The following is a 20,616-nucleotide window of genomic DNA, read 5'->3' as shown; positions in this document are numbered from 1 at the left end:
AGCATGGTAGCAACACATGACAACACAGCATGACAACACAGCATGGTAGCAACACATGACAACACAGCATGGTAGCAACACAACATGGTAGCAACACATGACAACACAGCATGGTAGCAACGCATGACAACACAGCATGGTAGCAACACATGACAACACAGCATGGTAGCATCACATGACAACACAGCATGACAACACAGCATGGTAGCAACACATGACAACACAGCATGGTAGCAACACATGACAACACAGCATGGTAGCAACACATGACAACACAGCATGGTAGCAACACATGACAACACAGCATGGTAGCAACACATGACAACACAGCATGGTAGCAGCACACAACATGGTACAAACATGGTAACATTGTTAGGACAGACAAGAGCACAAAGGGCAAGAAGGTAGAGACAACAATACATCACACAAAGCAGCCACAACTGTCAGTAAGAGAGTCCATGAGTGAGTCTTTGAATGTCGAGATGGAGTTCAAACAGTCCAGTGTTTTTTTTTTATCTTTGGCTGTTTTTATAATATAATATTTAGTATAATATTATAATATATAATATTATATAATATAATATTTAAAAATAGTCCTTTTCAGGGTTTCGCAAAAATGAGTGCAGAATGCTAACTCCCGTTCGTGTAAGCTGGTAGCATAGCTAGTTATATGCAAACCTGCGATGGTACTTTTTACAAGTGTAATACAGTTGATAATGACATCAACATGTATTGGGGTTGACCTCCATACCGTTATAATCTGATTTTTACCTCAACATAGTGTGAAAGACGCATAGAAACAGTAGCCTAAAATGTAGGCACATTTTTCTGGGGGGGGGGGGGGCAATCAGGACATTCTGAATCTTTCCCTCGGAGAGGGGGGGGGGGGGGACGTGTGTTGCCATGGCGTTTCCATTGTTTCAGTGAAATTCGATGGGATCTCTTTACTGCCTCTATATTATTGTCGTGTTTCGTTTGCATGTCTTCTCTTCTAGGTCGCCATCGTCATCAAGTATTTCTTCCAGTTTGGCTTCTTTCCCTTCAACCAGAACCCGAAGGTGAACGGGAATAAACCCTACCACCCTCCCAACATCATCGGAGTGGAGAAGAAAGACGGATACGTCGTCTGCGACCTCATACAGCTTCTGGCTCTCTTCTTCCACAGGTCCATCCTGAAGGTACGGCTGATCTAGGATCAGGTCTTCATTATCCACAGATCTGGGCTGATCTAGGATCAGGTCTTCATTATCCACAGCTCTGGGCCTGTAATTCATAAAGCGTTTCAGAGAAAGAGTGCTGATCTAGGACCAGGATCAAATGGGGCGTATTGTATGAGTGATCATACTAAACTGGGAATTTGGTTAACTGATCAAGATCAATATGACAGAACTGTTATTGTCAAATAGGTATTACTTACATCTCTCGGTCTCAGATCGTAATACAATGTGATTGTTTTGTTTCATACTCTACTATTGGTACCCTACCTTTCCTCTACACTCTCCCGTCGTAGTGTCATGGTCTCTGGGACGAAGACGACCGTAAGGACACCAAGAAGGAGATCCTTCGCCAGGACACCGAGTCGAAGGAAGACGAGAAGGAGAGGGACGCCACTCCCGTGCCGTCCAACCCCCGCGAGAGGAAGGGGTCGATACAGACCCTCAGGTCTATGAATCTGGGCGTGGGCACCTCCGTGGACTCTGTACACGTCCCCGTGCACTACCTCCAGCAACAGCAGCAGACCTACCAGAGAAGGAAGAGCTCCAGTGCAGGGTCTCATATCTCCCACCAGTCAGTCCACTCTGTACGCTCCAAGAGAGGTAAGGACACATTCTTTACTTGGCTACTTTATATTTACATTCTACATGTTAGTCATTTAGCAGACGCTCTTATCCAGAGCGACTTAGTGAGTGTCTTCCATTTTCATATTTCTTCGTGGGAATCGAACCCACAACCCTGGCATTGCAAGTGCCATGCACTCTATACTTTACTTTACGTGGCTACTTACTGTACTTTACGTGGCTACTTACTGTACATTACGTGGCTACTTACTGTACTTTACGTGGCTACTTACTGTACTTTACGTGGCTACTTACTGTACTTTAATGTATGTGGCTACTTACTGTACTTTACGTGGCTACTTACTGTACTTTACATGGCTACTTACTGTACTTTACGTGGCTACTTACTGTACTTTACGTGGCTACTTACTGTACATTACGTGGCTACTTACTGTACATTACGTGGCTACTTACTGTACTTTACGTGGCTACTTACTGTACTTTACGTGGCTACTTACTGTACTTTAATGTATGTGGCTACTTACTGTACATTACGTGGCTACTTACTGTACTTTACGTGGCTACTTACTGTACTTTAATGTATGTGGCTACTTACTGTACTTTACGTGGCTACTTACTGTACATTACGTGGCTACTTACTGTACTTTACGTGGCTACTTACTGTACTTTAATGTATGTGGCTACTTACTGTACTTTACGTGGCTACTTACTGTACATTACGTGGCTACTTACTGTACTTTACGTGGCTACTTACTGTACTTTACGTGGCTACTTACTGTACTTTACGTGGCTACTTACTGTACTTTAATGTATGTGGCTACTTACTGTACCTTACTTTACTTGACTACTTACTGTACTTTACTTGGCTACTTAATTTACTTGGCTACTTAATGTACTTTACTTTACTTTGCTAGGCTACTTAGTTTACTGTACTTTACTTGGCTACTTACTGTACTTTACTTGCCTACTTACTTATTTTACTTAGCTAATTAGCCACTTACTTTACAATAGGAATGGCGCCTCGCTCAATACATTTAGAGATGTAAGCTCATTAAATCTAGCCTTTAGCTCGTTGACATGCGTTGCCATGGTTTCCCCAGGCAGCATCAACTCCAGGAACAGTAGCCGTAGAGACGGGGGCGAGGTGTCAGTGCAGCAGAAGACCAAGAAACAGCTGATCGTGGAGAAGCTCAAAGAACAGATGATCAAAGCCAAGACCTTCACTATCAAGAGGTGGGCTTGGTTGATTGATTGATTGATTTATTAAATGTCTCTTTTGTCATAAAATTAACCTAACATAATATTCTTGTAAATTTGTTTTGTATTCTCTCCAGGATCATGAAGGTGTACCTGCCCATCCGTCAGTTCTTCTACAACCTGGTCCATCCAGAGTACAGCGCTTTGACAGACGTCTATGTCCTCATGTTCCTGGCCGACACCGTCGACTTCATCATCATCGTCTTCGGTTTTTCTGCTTTTGGGGTACGTATGTGTAGCTAGTCTCTTTACATTTGACATGATCTTATCATCCCGTCAAAAACAGTCAGCAGGGTCCTGTGTGCCTCAGTCGGTAACCATGTGGTCTTAGCAACACCAAAGTTATGGGTTCAATTCCCGCAGGGATCACATATTAAAAATTTGACATTAATTACTTCTTCTTCTCCTCAGAAACACTCAACGGGAGCCGACTTCACGTCGTCTCTGTCGGAGGACCAGGTTCCCGGAGCCTTCCTGGTGATGGTTCTGATCCAGTTTGGGACCATGGTGGTGGACCGGGCCCTGTACCTCAAGAAGACAGTGCTGGGGAAAGTCATCTTCCAGGTGGTCCTGGTGTTCGGGATTCACTTCTGGATGTTCTTCATCCTCCCCGGACTCTCTGATAGGTGAATACTTTCCTTGTGATGTTTATTGGTTAATTGGTTAATTAGTTAATTAGTTATGGGATCCACTTCTGGATGTTCTTCATCCTGCCCAGACTCTCTGATAGGTGAATACTTTCCTTGTGATGTTCATTGGTTAATTGGTTAATTAGTTATGGGATCCACTTCTGGATGTTCTTCATCCTCCCCGGACTCTCTGAGAGGTAAATACTCACCTTGTGATGTTCATTGGTTAATTGGTTAATTAGTTATGGGATCCACTTCTGGATGTTCTTCATCCTGCCCGGACTCTGAGGTAACAACCATGCCTAACACTTCCTATAAACACCCTCTTCATAATGCATTATAATCACATCTATAAGGCTTTATATGCTAATGGTCATAGGCTATTTCTGGCTGTTCTTCATCCTGCCTGGAGTCGCTGAGAAATAAATTTCTCTCCTTTCTGTGTTGATTAGTTCCTTCATCTGATATCAATTCATTTGATTGATTGAATTAGTTAATTTGTAAACATATCCAGTTTTTTCAGATCTGCATGAGTCCCTATGGGGCTTGTGATCGATTAAGGATGTGTCATTAGTAACCGTGTTTATCATTAGTAACCGTGTTTAGCATTAGTAACCGTGTTTATCATTAGTAACCGTGTTTAGCATTAGTAACTGTGTTTATCATTAGTAACCGTGTTTATCATTAGTAACTGTGTTTATCATTAGTAACCGTGTTTATCATTAGTAACCGTGTTTATCATTAGTAACCGTGTTTAGCATTAGTAACTGTGTTTATCATTAGTAACCGTGTTTATCATTAGTAACCGTGTTTATCATTAGTAACTGTGTTTATCATTAGTAACCGTGTTTATCATTAGTAACCGTGTTCAGCATTAGTAACCGTGTTTATCATTAGTAACCGTGTTTATCATTAGTAACCGTGTTCAGCATTAGTAACCGTGTTTATCATTAGTAACCGTGTTCAGCATTAGTAACCGTGTTTATCATTAGTAACCGTGTTTAGCATTAGTAACCGTGTTTATCATTAGTAACTGTGTTTATCATTAGTAACCGTGTTTATCATTAGTAACCGTGTTTATCATTAGTAACCGTGTTTATCATTAGTAACCGTGTTTATCATTAGTAACCATGTTCAGCATTAGTAACTGTGTTTATCATTAGTAACCGTGTTTATCATTAGTAACCGTGTTTATCATTAGTAACCGTGTTTATCATTAGTAACCGTGTTCAGCATTAGTAACCGTGTTTATCATTAGTAACCGTGTTCAGCATTAGTAACCGTGTTTATCATTAGTAACCGTATTTATCATTAGTAACCGTGTTTATCATTAGTAACCGTGTTTATCATTAGTAACCGTGTTTATCATTAGTAACCGTGTTCAGCATTAGTAACCGTGTTTATCATTAGTAACCGTGTTCAGCATTAGTAACCGTGTTTATCATTAGTAACCGTATTTATCATTAGTAACCGTGTTTATCATTAGTAACCGTGTTTATCATTAGTAACCGTGTTTATCATTAGTAACCGTGTTTATCATTAGTAACCGTGTTTATCATTAGTAACCGTGTTTATCATTAGTAACCGTGTTTATCATTAGTAACCGTGTTCAGCATTAGTAACCGTGTTTATCATTAGTAACCGTGTTCAGCATTAGTAACCGTGTTTATCATTAGTAACCGTGTTTATCATTAGTAACCGTGTTCAGCATTAGTAACCGTGTTTATCATTAGTAACCATGTTTAGCATTAGTAACCGTGTTTATCATTAGTAACCGTGTTTAGCATTAGTAACCGTGTTTATCATTAGTAACCGTGTTTATCATTAGTAACCGTGTTCAGCATTAGTAACCGTGTTTATCATTAGTAACCGTGTTTATCATTAGTAACCGTGTTCAGCATTAGTAACCGTGTTTATCATTAGTAACCATGTTTATCATTAGTAACCGTGTTTATCATTAGTAACCGTGTTTATCATTAGTAACTGTGTTTATCATTAGTAACTGTGTTTATCATTAGTAACCGTGTTTATCATTAGTAACCATGTTTAGCATTAGTAACCGTGTTTATCATTAGTAACCGTGTTTATCATTAGTAACCGTGTTTATCATTAGTAACCGTGTTTATCATTAGTAACCGTGTTTAGCATTAGTAACCGTGTTTATCATTAGTAACCGTGTTTATCATTAGTAACCGTGTTCAGCATTAGTAACCGTGTTTATCATTAGTAACCGTGTTTATCATTAGTAACCGTGTTCAGCATTAGTAACTGTGTTTATCATTAGTAACCGTGTTTATCATTAGTAACCGTGTTTATCATTAGTAACCGTGTTCAGCATTAGTAACCGTGTTTATCATTAGTAACCGTGTTTAGCATTAGTAACCGTGTTTATCATTAGTAACCGTGTTCAGCATTAGTAACCGTGTTTATCATTAGTAACCGTGTTTATCATTAGTAACCGTGTTTATCATTAGTAACCGTGTTTATCATTAGTAACCGTGTTCAGCATTAGTAACCGTGTTCAGCATTAGTAACCGTGTTCAGCATTAGTAACCGTGTTCAGCATTAGTAACCGTGTTTATCAGGGTTTGTACCTCTGTCCACTTTGCAGGCGTTTCAATGAGAACACAGTAGCCAAGCTGTGGTACTTTATCAAGTGTATCTACTTTGGGCTGTCAGCCTATCAGATCCGCTGTGGCTACCCCACCAGGGTCCTGGGTAACTGCCTCACCAAGAGCTACAACTACACCAACCTCTTCCTGTTTCAAGGGTGAGTTGGGACACGGCAGGATGTATGTAGTAAGACATTCAACTCATATATTCAAGTCACATTCAACATACAGGGAAAATATTCAGACACCTTTTTAAATGTTTTTTAAAATTTAATTTCAACTTTATTTAACCAGGTAGGCCAGTTGAGAACAAGTTCTCATTTGCAACTGCGACCTGGCCAAGATAAAGCAAAGCAGTGCGACAAAAACAATACAGATTTACACATGGGATAAACAAACATACAGTCAATAACACAATAATAATACAGTAGAAAAATCTATATAGAGTGTGTGCAAATGAGGTAGGATAAGAGAGGTAAGAGAAGTCGAGGATCGGTAGGATGGTCAGTTTTACGAGGGTATGTTGAGAGAAGAGAGTCGACCTGAGAATTTAACCCTGTGGTACCCCCATAGAGACTGCCAGAGGTCCGGGACAGCAGGCCCTTCCGATTTGACACACTGAACTCTATCGGAGAAGTAGTTGGTGAACCAGGCGAGGCAGTCATTTGAGAAACCAAGGCTGTTGAGTCTGCCGATAAGAATGTTTTTGTTACGTTACAGTTAAAATCTACACACAATACCCCATAATGACAAAGCGAAAACATATTTTTTACAATTATTTCAAATTTAGGAAAACATTTAAAACAGAAACACCTTATTTACATAAGTATTCAGACCCTTTGCTATGAGACTCGAAATTTAGATCCGGTGCATCCTGTTTCCATTGATCATCCTTGATGTTTCTACAACTTGATTAGAGTCCACCTGTGGTAAATTCAATTGATTGGACATGATTTGGAAAAGCACACACCTGTCTATATAAGGTCCCACAGTTGACAGTGTATGTCAGAGTGAAAACCAAGCCTTCAGATCAAAATCGAGGCACAGATCTGGGGAAGGGTACCAAAACATTTCTGCAGCATTGAAGGTCCTGCAGAACACAGTGGCCTCCGTCATTCTTAAATGGAAGAAGATTGGAACCAATCAAGACTCTTCCTAGAGCTGGCCGCCCGGCCAAACTGAGAAATCGGGGGAGAAGGGCCTTGGTCAGGGAGGTGAACAAGAACCCAATGGTCACTCTGACAGAGCTCCAGAGGCCCTTTGTGGAGATGGGAGAACCTTCCAGAAGGAAAACCATCTCTGCAGCACTCCACCAATCAGGCCTTTATGGTAGAGTGGCCAGACGGAAGCCACTATTCAGTAAAAGACACATGACAGCCTGCTTGGAGTTTGCCAAAAGGCACCTAAAGGACTCTCAGACCATGAGAAACAAGATTCTCTGGTCTGATGAAACCAAGATGGAACTTTTTGGCCTGCATGCCAAGAGTCACATCTGGAGGAAACCTGGCACCATCCCTAAGGTGAAGCATGGTGGTGGCAGCATAAGGGTGTGGGGATGTTTTTCAGCGGCAGGGACTGGGAGACTAGTCAGGATCAAGGGAAAGATGAACGGAGTAAATTACAGAGAGATCCTTGATGAAAACCTGCTCCAGAGCGCTCAGGACCTCAGACTGGGGCGAATGTTCACCTTCCAACAGGACAACGACCCTAAGCACACAGCCAAGACAACGCAGGAGTGGCTTTGGGACAAGTCTCTAAATGTCCTTGAGTGGCCCAGCCAGAGCCCGGACTTGAACCCGATTTAACATCTCTTGAGAGACCTGAACAGCTGTGCAGCGACGCTCCCTATCCAACCTGACAGAGCGTGAGAGGATCTGTGGAGAAGAATGGGAGAAATTCCACAAATACAGGTGTGCCAAACGTCATACCAAAGAAGACTCGAGGCTGTAATCGCTGCCAAAGGTGCTTCAACAAAGTACTGATTAATGGGTCTGAATACTGATGTAAATGTGATGTTTAAGTTTTTTTTTAAATTTAAGCATTTGCAAAATTTTCTACAAACCTGTTTTTGCTTTGTCATTATGGGTTATTGTGTGTTGATTGATAAGGGGGGGAAAAACTATTTATTCCATTTTAGAATAAGACTGTAACTTAAAACCTCTACCGCTTCTCTCTCCCGGATCCGGGATCCTCCTCATCAAAAAAGCTGACTAGCATAGCCTAGCCTAACGGGACAGGGATATCATATAATATAATTTTCATGAAATCACAAGTCCAATACAGCAAATGAAAGATAAACATCTTGTGAATCCAGCCATAATTTCCGATTTTTAAAATGTTTTACAGCGAAAACACAATATGTATTTCTATTAGCTAACCACAATAGCCAAACACACAACCGCATATTTTCACCATGTTTCCACCGCATAGGTAGCTTTCACAAAACCAACAAAATAGAGATAAAATGAGTCACTAACCAAGAAACAACTTCATCAGCTGACAGTCTTGTAACATGTTATACAATACATTTATGTTTTGTTCGAAAATGTGCATATTTGAGGTATAAATCATAGTTTTACATTGCAGCCACCATCAAAAATAGCACCAAAGCAGCCAGAATAATTACAGAGAGCAACGTGAAATAGATAAATACTCATCATGAAACATTTATGAAAAATACATGGTGTACAGCAAATGAAAGACAAACATCTTGTGAATCCAGACAATATTTCCGATTTTTTAAGTGTTTTACAGCGAAAACACAATATAGAATTATATTAGCTTACCACAATAGCCAAACACACAAACGCATTTATTCACCGCAAAGGTAGCTTTCGCAAAAACCAGCAAAAGATATAAAATGAATCACTAACCTTTGGACAACTTCATCAGATGACAGTCTTATAACATCATGTTATACAATACATTTATGTTTTGTTCGAAAATGTGCATATTTATAGCTACAAATCCTGGTTATACATTGTGAATACGTAACGATTCACCAGAATCTCCGGAGATAATTTGGACACTCACCTAATCTGACCAAAGAACTCATCATAAACTTTACATAAAAATACTTGTTGTATGGCAAATGAAAGATACACTGGTTCTTAATGCAACCGCTGTGTTAGATTTTTAAAAATAACTTTACCATAACATACAGCTTGAGTTATTGTGAGACAGCACTCACCAACACGGCGGAGAATAGGAGTCAACATTTTACACAGAAATACGAAATAACATCATAAATGTTTTCTTACTTTTGCTGAGCTTCCATCAGAATGTTGTACAAGGAGTCCTTGGTCCAGAATAAATCGTTGTTTGGTTTTAGAATGTCCATTTCTTCTGTCGAATTTGCGCCACAATGCTAGCCAAGGTTGCTAACATTCCCATCCTCTCTTGGCGCAAAGAACGGAAAACTCCAAAAGTCCCAATAAACGTTGAATAAACTGATAAAACTCGATTGAAAAAACCTACTTTATGATGTTATTATCATATGTATCAAATAAAATCAGAGCCGGAGATATTCGCCGTGTATACTGAACGCTTTTCAGAAGACAATGTCGAGGTTCCTCGCGCGCCGTCGAAGACAAAGAAAATACCGGACCTGTCTCTCCAAAAGCTCTTATTCGGCCTCAGATCAAGCTAGACACCCCATTCCACCTTCCACTGCCTGTTGACATCTAGTGGAAGGCGTATGAAGTGCATACATATCGATAAATAAAAGCCAGTTGAATAGGCAGGCCCTGAAACAGAGCCTCGTTTTCAGATTTTTCACTTCTCGTATGGAAGTTTGCTGCCAAATGAGTTCTGTTTTACTCACAGATATATTTCAAACAGTTTTAGAAACGTCACAGTGTTTTCTATCCAATAGTAATAATAATATGCATATTGTATGATCTAGAATAGAGTACGAGGCAGTTTAATTTGGGCACGATTTTTTCCAAAGTGAAAACAGCGCCCCCCTATTGACAAGAAGTTAACAAAATGATGATAAAGAGGTTGAATGCACTGAATGTCACTGTTGCACAATGTGCAAGTCTCAAATTGTACACCAGGGTTGTAGTACTCGAGTCCAGGGCTCGTAACTTGACTCCAACTCGACCAGTAGTCACAAATTCTCTCTCCCTTGCATAATTCAACATGCTATATATATGAGAAATAGGCTGTGAATTGAGTGTCCTAACCCCAGTGTTCCCCTTCCAGGTTCCGTCTGATCCCGTTCCTGTCTGAGCTGCGTGCGGTAATGGACTGGGTCTGGACTGACACCTCTCTGTCTTTATCCTCTTGGATCTGTATGGAAGACATCTACGCTCACATCTTCGTCCTCAAGTGCTGGAGGGAGTCAGAGAGGGTAGGTTGTGTATCCTCCACACATCTCGACTTTTCCCATATGTTGTTGTGTTACGGATGGAATTTCAGATGGATTCAATTGGGATTTTTTTTTTGTCACTTGCCTACCCACAATACCCCATAATGTCAAAGTGAAATTATGTTTATAGACATTTTTACAAATGAATTAAAAATGAAAAGCTGAAATGTCTTAGGTCAATTAGTATTCAACCCCTTTGTTATGGCAAGCCTAAATAAGTTCAGGAGGTACCCTCAGTCCATAACTATAGACCTCCTCTCCAGTGGTACCCTCAGTCCATAACTATAGTCCTTCTCTCCCCCCTCCCCCTCCAGAGATACCCCCAGCCGCGGGGCCAAGCGAAGAAGCCGGTGGTGAAGTATGGGATGGGAGGGATGATCGTCATGCTTCTGATCTGTATCATCTGGTTCCCTCTACTCTTCATGTCTCTGATCAAGTCTGTGGTGGGGGTGGTCAACAGACCACTGGACGTCTCCTTCTCCATCACCCTGGCCGGGTTCCAGGTACTGTAACAGCTCAGAACTAAGGCTCTACCCTTGATGGGTCCATCAGTTGATCGGGATCAGTCAGTCAGACAGTTTTGTTTTGTTCTGTAGATTATATCTCTACGTTATGTCTTCCAGCCGATCTTCACTATGAGTGCTCAGCAGAACCAGCTCAGAGAAGTCTCCAAACATGACATCCATGGCACCTTCATGAGGTCATACCAGTCCTATCCTGTAAGTACACGGTTACAAGTATTTTATGCGACTACTATGTGTGTGTTTGTCTCACTGGGTTGGTAGCCAAGCATAGGACAAATCTCCTTAGTAACAGAGGGACAATATTCTCATCCCTCCTGTCCTCCCCCGAAACAGGAAGCGATGCAGTGGCTGGAGTACTACATGCCAGAGGACCTGACCATAGCTGAGTTGGAGGGCAGCTCTAACAGTCTGTGGACCATCAGTCCTCCCAGTAGAACTAACATCATGGAGATGCTCAGCTCCAAGGAACAGTTCCCCATCACTGTAGCTTGGTCTATCCAACGGTAAGAACAGTTCCCCATCACTGTAGCTTGGTCTATCCAACGGTAAGAACAGTTCCCCATCACTGTAGCTTGGTCTATCCAACGGTAAGAACAGTTCCCACATCACTGTAGCTTGGTTTATCCAACGGTAAGAACAGTTCCCCATCACTGTAGGTTGGTTTATCCAACGGTAAGGACAGTTCCCCATCACTGTAGCTTGGTCTATCCAACGGTAAGGACAGTTCCCCATCACTGTATCTTGGTCTATCCAACGGTAAGAACAGTTCCCCATCACTGTAGCTTGGTCTATCCAACGGTAAGAACAGTTCCCCATCACTGTAGCTTGGTCTATCCAACGGTAAGAACAGTTCCCCATCACTGTAGCTTGGTCTATCCAACGGTAAGAACAGTTCCCCATCACTGTAGCTTGGTCTATCCAACGGTAAGAACAGTTTCCCATCACTGTAGCTTGGTCTATCCAACGGTAGGAACAGTTCCCCATCACTGTAGCTTGGTCTATCCAACGGTAAGAACAGTTCCCCCATCACTGTAGCTTGGTCTATTCAACGGTAGGAACAGTTCCCCCAACACTGTAGGTTGGTTTATCCAACGGTAGGAACAGTTCCCCATCACTGTAGCTTGGTCTATCCAACGGTAAGGACAGTTCCCCCATCACTGTAGCTTGGTCTATTCAACGGTAGGAACAGTTCCCCCAACACTGTAGGTTGGTTTATCCAACGGTAGGAACAGTTCCCCATCACTGTAGCTTGGTCTATCCAACGGTAAGGACAGTTCCCCATCACTGTAGCTTGGTCTATGTAGCGGTAAGGACAGTTCCCCATCACTGTAGCTTGGTCTATCCAACGGTAAGGACAGTTCCCCATCACTGTAGCTTGGTCTATCCAACGGTAAGGACAGTTCCCCCATCCCTGTAGCTTGGTCTATTCAACGGTAAGAACAGTTCCCGTCACTGTAGCTTGGTCTATCCAACGCTAAGAACAGTTCCCCATCACTGTAGCTTGGTCTATCCAACGGTAAGAACAGTTCCCCCATCACTGTAGCTTGGTCTATCCAATGGTAGGAACAGTTCCCCATCACTGTAGCTTGGTCTATGTAGCGGTAAGGACAGTTCCCCATCACTGTAGCTTGGTCTATGTAGCGGTAAGAACAGTCCCCCATCACTGTAGCTTGGTCTATCCAACGGTAAGGACAGTTCCCCATCACTGTAGCTTGGTCTATCCAACGGTAAGGACAGTTCCCCATCACAGTAGCTTGGTCTATCCAGCAGTAAGAACAGTTCCCCATCACTGTAGCTTGGTCTATCCAGCAGTAAGAACAGTTCCCCATCACTGTAGCTTGGTCTATTCAACGGTAAGAACAGTTCCCCCATCACTGTAGCTTGGTCTATCCAACGGTAGAGACAGTTCCCCGTCTATCCAACGGTAGGAACAGTTCCCCCATCACTGTAGCTTGGTCTATCCAACGGTAGAGACAGTTCCCCGTCTATCCAACGGTAGGAACAGTTCCCCCATCACTGTAGCTTGGTTTATCCAACGGTAAGGACAGTTCCCCCATCACTGTAGCTTGGTCTATCCAACGGTAAGGACAGTTCCCCATCACTGTAGCTTGGTCTATCCAACGTTAGGAACAGTTCCCCCATCACTGTAGCTTGGTCTATCCAGCAGTAAGAACAGTTCCCCATCACTGTAGCTTGGTCTATTCAACGGTAAGAACAGTCCCCCATCACTGTAGCTTGGTCTATCCAGCAGTAAGAACAGTTCCCCATCACTGTAGCTTGGTCTATCCAACGGTAGAGACAGTTCCCCGTCTATCCAACGGTATGAACAGTTCCCCATCACTGTAGCTTGGTCTATCCAACGGTAGGAACAGTTCCCCCATCACTGTAGCTTGGTCTATCCAACGTTAGGAACAGTTCCCCATCACTGTAGCTTGGTCTATCCAACGGTGAGAACAGTTCCCCCATCACTGTAGCTTGGTCTATCCAATGGTAAGGACAGTTCCCCATCACTGTAGCTTGGTCTATCCAACGGTAAGAACAGTTCCTCATCACTGTAGCTTGGTCTATTCAACGGTAGGAACAGTTCCCCATCACTGTAGCTTGGTCTATCCAACGGTAGGAACAGTTCCCCATCACTGTAGCTTGGTCTATCCAACGGTAAGAACAGTTCCCCCATCACTGTAGCTCGGTCTATCTAGCGGTAGAAACAGTTCCCCATCACTGTAGCTTGGTCTATCTAGCGGTATGAACAGTTCCCCATCACTGTAGCTTGGTCTATCCAACGGTAAGAACAGTCCCCCATCACTGTAGCTTGGTCTATCCAACGGTAAGAACAGTTCCCCATCACTGTAGCTTGGTTTATCCAACGGTAGGAACAGTTCCCCATCACTGTAGCTTGGTCTATCCAACGGTAAGAACAGTTCCCCCATCACTGTAGCTTGGTCTATTCAACAGTAAGAACAGTTCCCCATCACTGTAGCTTGGTCTATCCAATGGTAGGAACAGTTCCCCATCACTGTAGCTTGGTCTATGTAGCGGTAAGGACAGTTCCCCATCACTGTAGCTTGGTCTATGTAGCGGTAAGAACAGTCCCCCATCACTGTAGCTTGGTCTATTCAACGGTAAGGACAGTTCCCCATCACTGTAGCTTGGTCTATCCAACGGTAAGGACAGTTCCCCATCACTGTAGCTTGGTCTATCCAGCAGTAAGAACAGTTCCCCATCACTGTAGCTTGGTCTATCCAGCAGTAAGAACAGTTCCCCATCACTGTAGCTTGGTCTATTCAACGGTAAGAACAGTTCCCCCATCACTGTAGCTTGGTCTATCCAGCAGTAAGAACAGTTCCCCATCACTGTAGCTTGGTCTATCCAACGGTAGAGACAGTTCCCCGTCTATCCAACGGTAGGAACAGTTCCCCCATCACTGTAGCTTGGTCTATCCAACGGTAGAGACAGTTCCCCGTCTATCCAACGGTAGGAACAGTTCCCCCATCACTGTAGCTTGGTTTATCCAACGGTAAGGACAGTTCCCCCATCACTGTAGCTTGGTCTATCCAACAGTAAGAACAGTTCCCCATCACTGTAGCTTGGTCTATCCAACGGTAAGAACAGTTCCCCATCACTGTAGCTTGGTCTGTCCAACGGTAAGAACAGTCCCCCATCACTGTAGCTTGGTCTATCCAACGGTAAGAACAGTTCCCCATCACTGTAGCTTGGTCTGTCCAACGGTAAGAACAGTCCCCCATCACTGTAGCTTGGTCTATCCAACGGTAAGAACAGTTCCCCATCACTGTAGCTTGGTCTATCCAACGGTAAGAACAGTTCCCGTTACTGTAGCTTGGTTTATCCAACGGTAAGAACAGTTCCCCATCACTGTAGCTTGGTCTATCCAACGGTAAGAACAGTTCCCCATCACTGTAGCTTGGTCTATCCAACGGTAAGGACAGTTCCCCCATCACTGTAGCTTGGTCTATCCAACGGTAAGAACAGTTCCCCATCACTGTAGCTTGGTCTATCCAACGGCAAGGACAGTTCCCCCATCACTGTAGCTTGGTCTATCCAACGGTAAGGACAGTTCCCCCATCACTGTAGCTTGGTCTATCCAACGGTAAGGACAGTTCCCCATCACTGTAGCTTGGTCTATCCAACGGTAAGAACAGTTCCCCATCACTGTAGCTTGGTCTATCCAACGGTAAGAACAGTTCCCCATCACTGTAGCTTGGTCTATCTAGAGGTAGGAACAGTTCCCCATCACTGTAGCTTGGTCTATCCAACGATAGGAACAGTTCCCCATCACTGTAGCTTGGTCTATCTAGAGGTAGGAACAGTTCCCCATCACTGTAGCTTGGTCTATCCAACGATAGGAACAGTTCCCCATCACTGTAGCTTGGTCTATCCAACGGTAAGGACAGTTCCCCATCACTGTAGCTTGGTCTACCTAGCGGTAGGAACAGTTCCCCATCACTACAGCTTGGTCTATCCAACGGTAGGAACAGTTCCTCATCACTGTAGCTTGGTCTATCTAGAGGTAAGAACAGTTCCCCATCACTGTAGCTTGGTCTATCTAGAGGTAAGAACAGTCCCCCATCACTGTAGCTTGGTCTATCCAACGGTAAGAACAGTCCCCCATCACTGTAGCTTGGTTTATCCAACGGTAAGAACAGTTCCCCCATCACTGTATCTTGGTCTATCCAACGGTAAGAACAGTTCCCCATCACTGTAGCTTGGTCTATCCAACGGTAGGAACAGTTCCCCATCACTGTAGCTTGGTCTATCCAACGGTAAGAACAGTTCCCCATCACTGTAGCTTGGTCTATCCAACAGTAAGAACAGTTCCCCATCACTGTAGCTTGGTTTATCCAACGGTAAGAACAGTCCCCCATCACTGTAGCTTGGTCTATCCAACGGTAAGAACAGTTCCCCATCACTGTAGCTTGGTCTATCTAGAGGTAAGAACAGTTCCCCATCACTGTAGCTTGGTCTATCTAGAGGTAAGAACAGTCCCCCATCACTGTAGCTTGGTCTATCCAACGGTAAGAACAGTTCCCCATCACTGTAGCTTGGTCTATCTAGAGGTAAGAACAGTTCCCCATCACTGTAGCTTGGTCTATCTAGAGGTAAGAACAGTCCCCCATCACTGTAGCTTGGTCTATCCAACGGTAAGAACAGTTCCCCATCACTGTAGCTTGGTCTATCTAGAGGTAAGAACAGTTCCCCATCACTGTAGCTTGGTCTATCTAGAGGTAAGAACAGTCCCCCATCACTGTAGCTTGGTCTATCCAACGGTAAGGACAGTTCCCCATCACTGTAGCTTGGTCTATCCAATGGTAAGAACAGTTCCCCATCACTGTATCTTGGTCTATCCAACGGTAAGAACAGTTCCCCATCACTGTAGCTTGGTCTATCCAACGGTAGGAACAGTTCCCCATCACTGTAGCTTGGTCTATCCAACGGTAAGAACAGTCCCCCATCACTGTAGCTTGGTCTATCCAACGGTAAGAACAGTTCCCCCATCACTGTAGCTTGGTCTATCCAACGGTGAGAACAGTTCCCCCATCACTGTAGCTTGGTCTATCCAACGGTAAGAACAGTTCCCGTTACTGTAGCTTGGTCTATCCAACGGTAAGAACAGTTCCCCATCACTGTAGCTTGGTCTATCCAACGGTAAGAACAGTTCCCACATCACTGTAGCTTGGTCTGTCTAGAGGTAGGAACAGTCCCCCATCACTGTAGCTTGGTCTATCCAACGATAAGAACAGTTCCCCATCACTGTAGCTTGGTCTATCCAACGGTAAGAACAGTTCCCACATCACTGTAGCTTGGTCTATCCAACGGTAGGAACAGTTCCCCCATCACTGTAGGTTGGTCTATCCAATGGTAAGAACAGTTCCCCCGTCACTGTAGCTTGGTCTATCCAACGGTAAGAACAGTTCCCACATCACTGTAGCTTGGTCTATCCAACGGTAAGAACAGTTCCCACATCACTGTAGCTTGGTCTATCCAACGGTAGGAACAGTTCCCCCATCACTGTAGGTTGGTCTATCCAACGGTAAGAACAGTTCCCACATCACTGTAGCTTGGTCTATCCAACGGTAAGAACAGTTCCCCATCACTGTAGCTTGGTCTATTCAACGGTAGGAACAGTTCCCCATCACTGTAGCTTGGTCTATCCAACGGTAAGAACAGTTCCCCATCACTGTATCTTGGTCTATCCAACTTTAGGAACAGTTCCCCATCACTGTAGCTTGGTCTATTCAACGGTAGGAACAGTTCCCCCATCACTGTAGCTTGGTCTATTCAACGGTAGGAACAGTTCCCCCATCACTGTAGCTTGGTCTATCCAACGGTAGGAACAGTTCCCCCATCACTGTAGCTTGGTCTATCCAACGGTAGGAACAGTTCCCCCATCACTGTAGCTTGGTCTATCCAACGGTAGGAACAGTTCCCCCATCACTGTAGCTCGGTCTATCTAGCGGTAGAAACAGTTCCCCATCACTGTAGCTTGGTCTATCCAACGGTAGGAACAGTTCCCCATCACTGTAGCTTGGTCTATCCAACGATAGGAACAGTTCCCCATCACTGTAGCTTGGTCTATCCAACGGTAAGGACAGTTCCCCATCACTGTAGCTTGGTCTACCTAGCGGTAGGAACAGTTCCCCATCACTACAGCTTGGTCTATCCAACGGTAGGAACAGTTCCTCATCACTGTAGCTTGGTCTATCTAGAGGTAAGAACAGTTCCCCATCACTGTAGCTTGGTCTATCTAGAGGTAAGAACAGTCCCCCATCACTGTAGCTTGGTCTATCCAACGGTAAGAACAGTTCCCCATCACTGTATCTTGGTCTATCCAACGGTAGGAACAGTTCCCCATCACTGTAGCTTGGTCTATCCAACGGTAAGGACAGTTCCCCCATCACTGTAGCTTGGTCTATCCAACGGTAAGAACAGTCCCCCATCACTGTAGCTTGGTCTATCCAACGGTAAGAACAGTTCCCCATCACTGTAGCTTGGTCTATCTAGAGGTAAGAACAGTTCCCCATCACTGTAGCTTGGTCTATCCAGCAGTAAGAACAGTTCCCGTTACTGTAGCTTGGTCTATTCAACGGTAAGAACAGTTCCCCATCACTGTAGCTTGGTCTATCCAACGGTAAGAACAGTCCCCCATCACTGTAGCTTGGTCTATCCAACGGTAAGTACAGTTCCCCATCACTGTAGCTTGGTCTATCCAACGGTAAGAACAGTTCCCCATCACTGTAGCTTGGTCTATCCAACGGTAAGAACAGTTCCCACATCACTGTAGCTTGGTCTATCCAACGGTAAGAACAGTTCCCACATCACTGTAGCTTGGTCTGTCTAGAGGTAGGAACAGTCCCCCATCACTGTAGCTTGGTCTATCCAACGATAAGAACAGTCCCCCGTCACTGTAGCTTGGTCTATCCAACGGTAAGAACAGTTCCCACATCACTGTAGCTTGGTCTATCCAACGGTAAGAACAGTTCCCACATCACTGTAGCTTGGTCTATCCAACGGTAAGGACAGTTCCCCATCACTGTAGCTTGGTCTATTCAACGGTAGGAACAGTTCCCCATCACTGTAGCTTGGTCTATCCAACGGTAAGGACAGTTCCCCATCACTGTAGCTTGGTCTATTCAACGGTAGGAACAGTTCCCCATCACTGTAGCTTGGTCTATTCAACGGTAGGAACAGTTCCCCATCACTGTAGCTTGGTCTATCCAACGGTAGGAACAGTTCCCCATCACTGTAGCTTGGTCTATCCAACGGTAAGAACAGTTCCCCCATCACTGTAGCTCGGTCTATCTAGCGGTAGAAACAGTTCCCCATCACTGTAGCTTGGTCTATCTAGCGGTATGAACAGTTCCCCATCACAGTAGCTTGGTCTATTCAACGGTAGGAACAGTTCCCCATCACTGTAGCTTGGTCTATCCAACGGTAAGAACAGTTCCCCATCACTGTAGCTTGGTTTATCCAACGGTAGGAACAGTTCCCCATCACTGTAGCTTGGTCTATCCAACGGTAAGAACAGTTCCCCCATCACTGTAGCTTGGTCTATTCAACGGTAAGAACAGTTCCCCATCACTGTAGCTTGGTCTATCCAATGGTAGGAACAGTTCCCCATCACTGTAGCTTGGTCTATGTAGCGGTAAGGACAGTTCCCCATCACTGTAGCTTGGTCTATGTAGCGGTAAGAACAGTCCCCCATCACTGTAGCTTGGTCTATCCAACGGTAAGAACAGTTCCCCATCACTGTAGCTTGGTCTATCCAACGGTAAGAACAGTTCCCCATCACTGTAGCTTGGTCTATCCAACGGTAGAGACAGTTCCCCGTCTATCCAACGGTAGGAACAGTTCCCCATCACTGTAGCTTGGTCTATCCAACGGTAAGAACAGTTCCCCATCACTGTAGCTTGGTCTATCCAACGGTAAGAACAGTTCCCACATCACTGTAGCTTGGTTTATCCAACGGTAGGAACAGTTCCCCATCACTGTAGCTTGGTCTATCTAGAGGTTGGAACAGTCCCCCATCACTGTAGCTTGGTCTATCCAACGTTAGGAACAGTTCCCCATCACTGTAGCTTGGTCTATCCAACGGTGAGAACAGTTCCCCCATCACTGTAGCTTGGTCTATCCAACAGTAAGAACAGTTCCCCATCACTGTAGCTTGGTCTATCCAACGGTAAGGACAGTTCCCCATCACTGTAGCTTGGTCTATCCAACGGTAGGAACAGTTCCCCATCACTGTAGCTTGGTCTATCCAACGGTAAGAACAGTTCCCCCATCACTGTAGGTTGGTTTATCCAACGGTAGGAACAGTTCCCCATCACTGTAGCTTGGTCTATCCAACGGTAAGAACAGTTCCCCCATCACTGTAGGTTGGTTTATCCAACGGTAGGAACAGTCCCCCATCACTGTAGCTTGGTCTATCCAACGGTAAGGACAGTTCCCCATCACTGTAGCTTGGTCTATCCAACGGTAAGAACAGTTCCTCATCACTGTAGCTTGGTCTATTCAACGGTAGGAACAGTTCCCCATCACTGTAGCTTGGTCTATCCAACGGTAGGAACAGTTCCCCATCACTGTAGCTTGGTCTATCCAACGGTAAGAACAGTTCCCCCATCACTGTAGCTCGGTCTATCTAGCGGTAGAAACAGTTCCCCATCACTGTAGCTTGGTCTATCTAGCGGTATGAACAGTTCCCCATCACAGTAGCTTGGTCTATCTAGCGGTATGAACAGTTCCCCATCACTGTAGCTTGGTCTATCCAACGGTAAGAACAGTTCCCCATCACTGTAGCTTGGTTTATCCAACGGTAGGAACAGTTCCCCATCACTGTAGCTTGGTCTATCCAACGGTAAGAACAGTTCCCCCATCACTGTAGCTTGGTCTATCCAACGGTAAGAACAG

The 20,616-nt window shown here is 44.2% G+C and overlaps 1 protein-coding gene across 1 annotated transcript in view; it reads left to right on the top strand.

The window, feature by feature from the left end:
- LOC129824570 (piezo-type mechanosensitive ion channel component 2-like) overlaps nt 1–20,616 on the top strand; it is a 185,795-nt gene that overhangs the window by 152,458 nt on the left and 12,721 nt on the right. Inside the window, exons 38-47 of the mRNA XM_055884261.1 lie at nt 996–1,178; nt 1,511–1,817; nt 2,900–3,032; nt 3,134–3,281; nt 3,468–3,682; nt 6,297–6,455; nt 10,504–10,651; nt 10,984–11,172; nt 11,293–11,388; nt 11,527–11,696. Coding sequence (XP_055740236.1) covers nt 996–1,178; nt 1,511–1,817; nt 2,900–3,032; nt 3,134–3,281; nt 3,468–3,682; nt 6,297–6,455; nt 10,504–10,651; nt 10,984–11,172; nt 11,293–11,388; nt 11,527–11,696 — 1,748 coding nt within the window. The remainder of the gene's footprint in view (nt 1–995; nt 1,179–1,510; nt 1,818–2,899; nt 3,033–3,133; nt 3,282–3,467; nt 3,683–6,296; nt 6,456–10,503; nt 10,652–10,983; nt 11,173–11,292; nt 11,389–11,526; nt 11,697–20,616) is intronic.

This window comes from Salvelinus fontinalis, chromosome 26 (assembly GCF_029448725.1).
Source record: "Salvelinus fontinalis isolate EN_2023a chromosome 26, ASM2944872v1, whole genome shotgun sequence".
In the NCBI taxonomy this organism is placed as follows: Eukaryota; Metazoa; Chordata; class Actinopteri; order Salmoniformes; family Salmonidae; genus Salvelinus; species Salvelinus fontinalis.
Note: the sequence above shows the minus strand (reverse complement) of the source record. Positions and strands in the feature narration are given on the sequence as shown.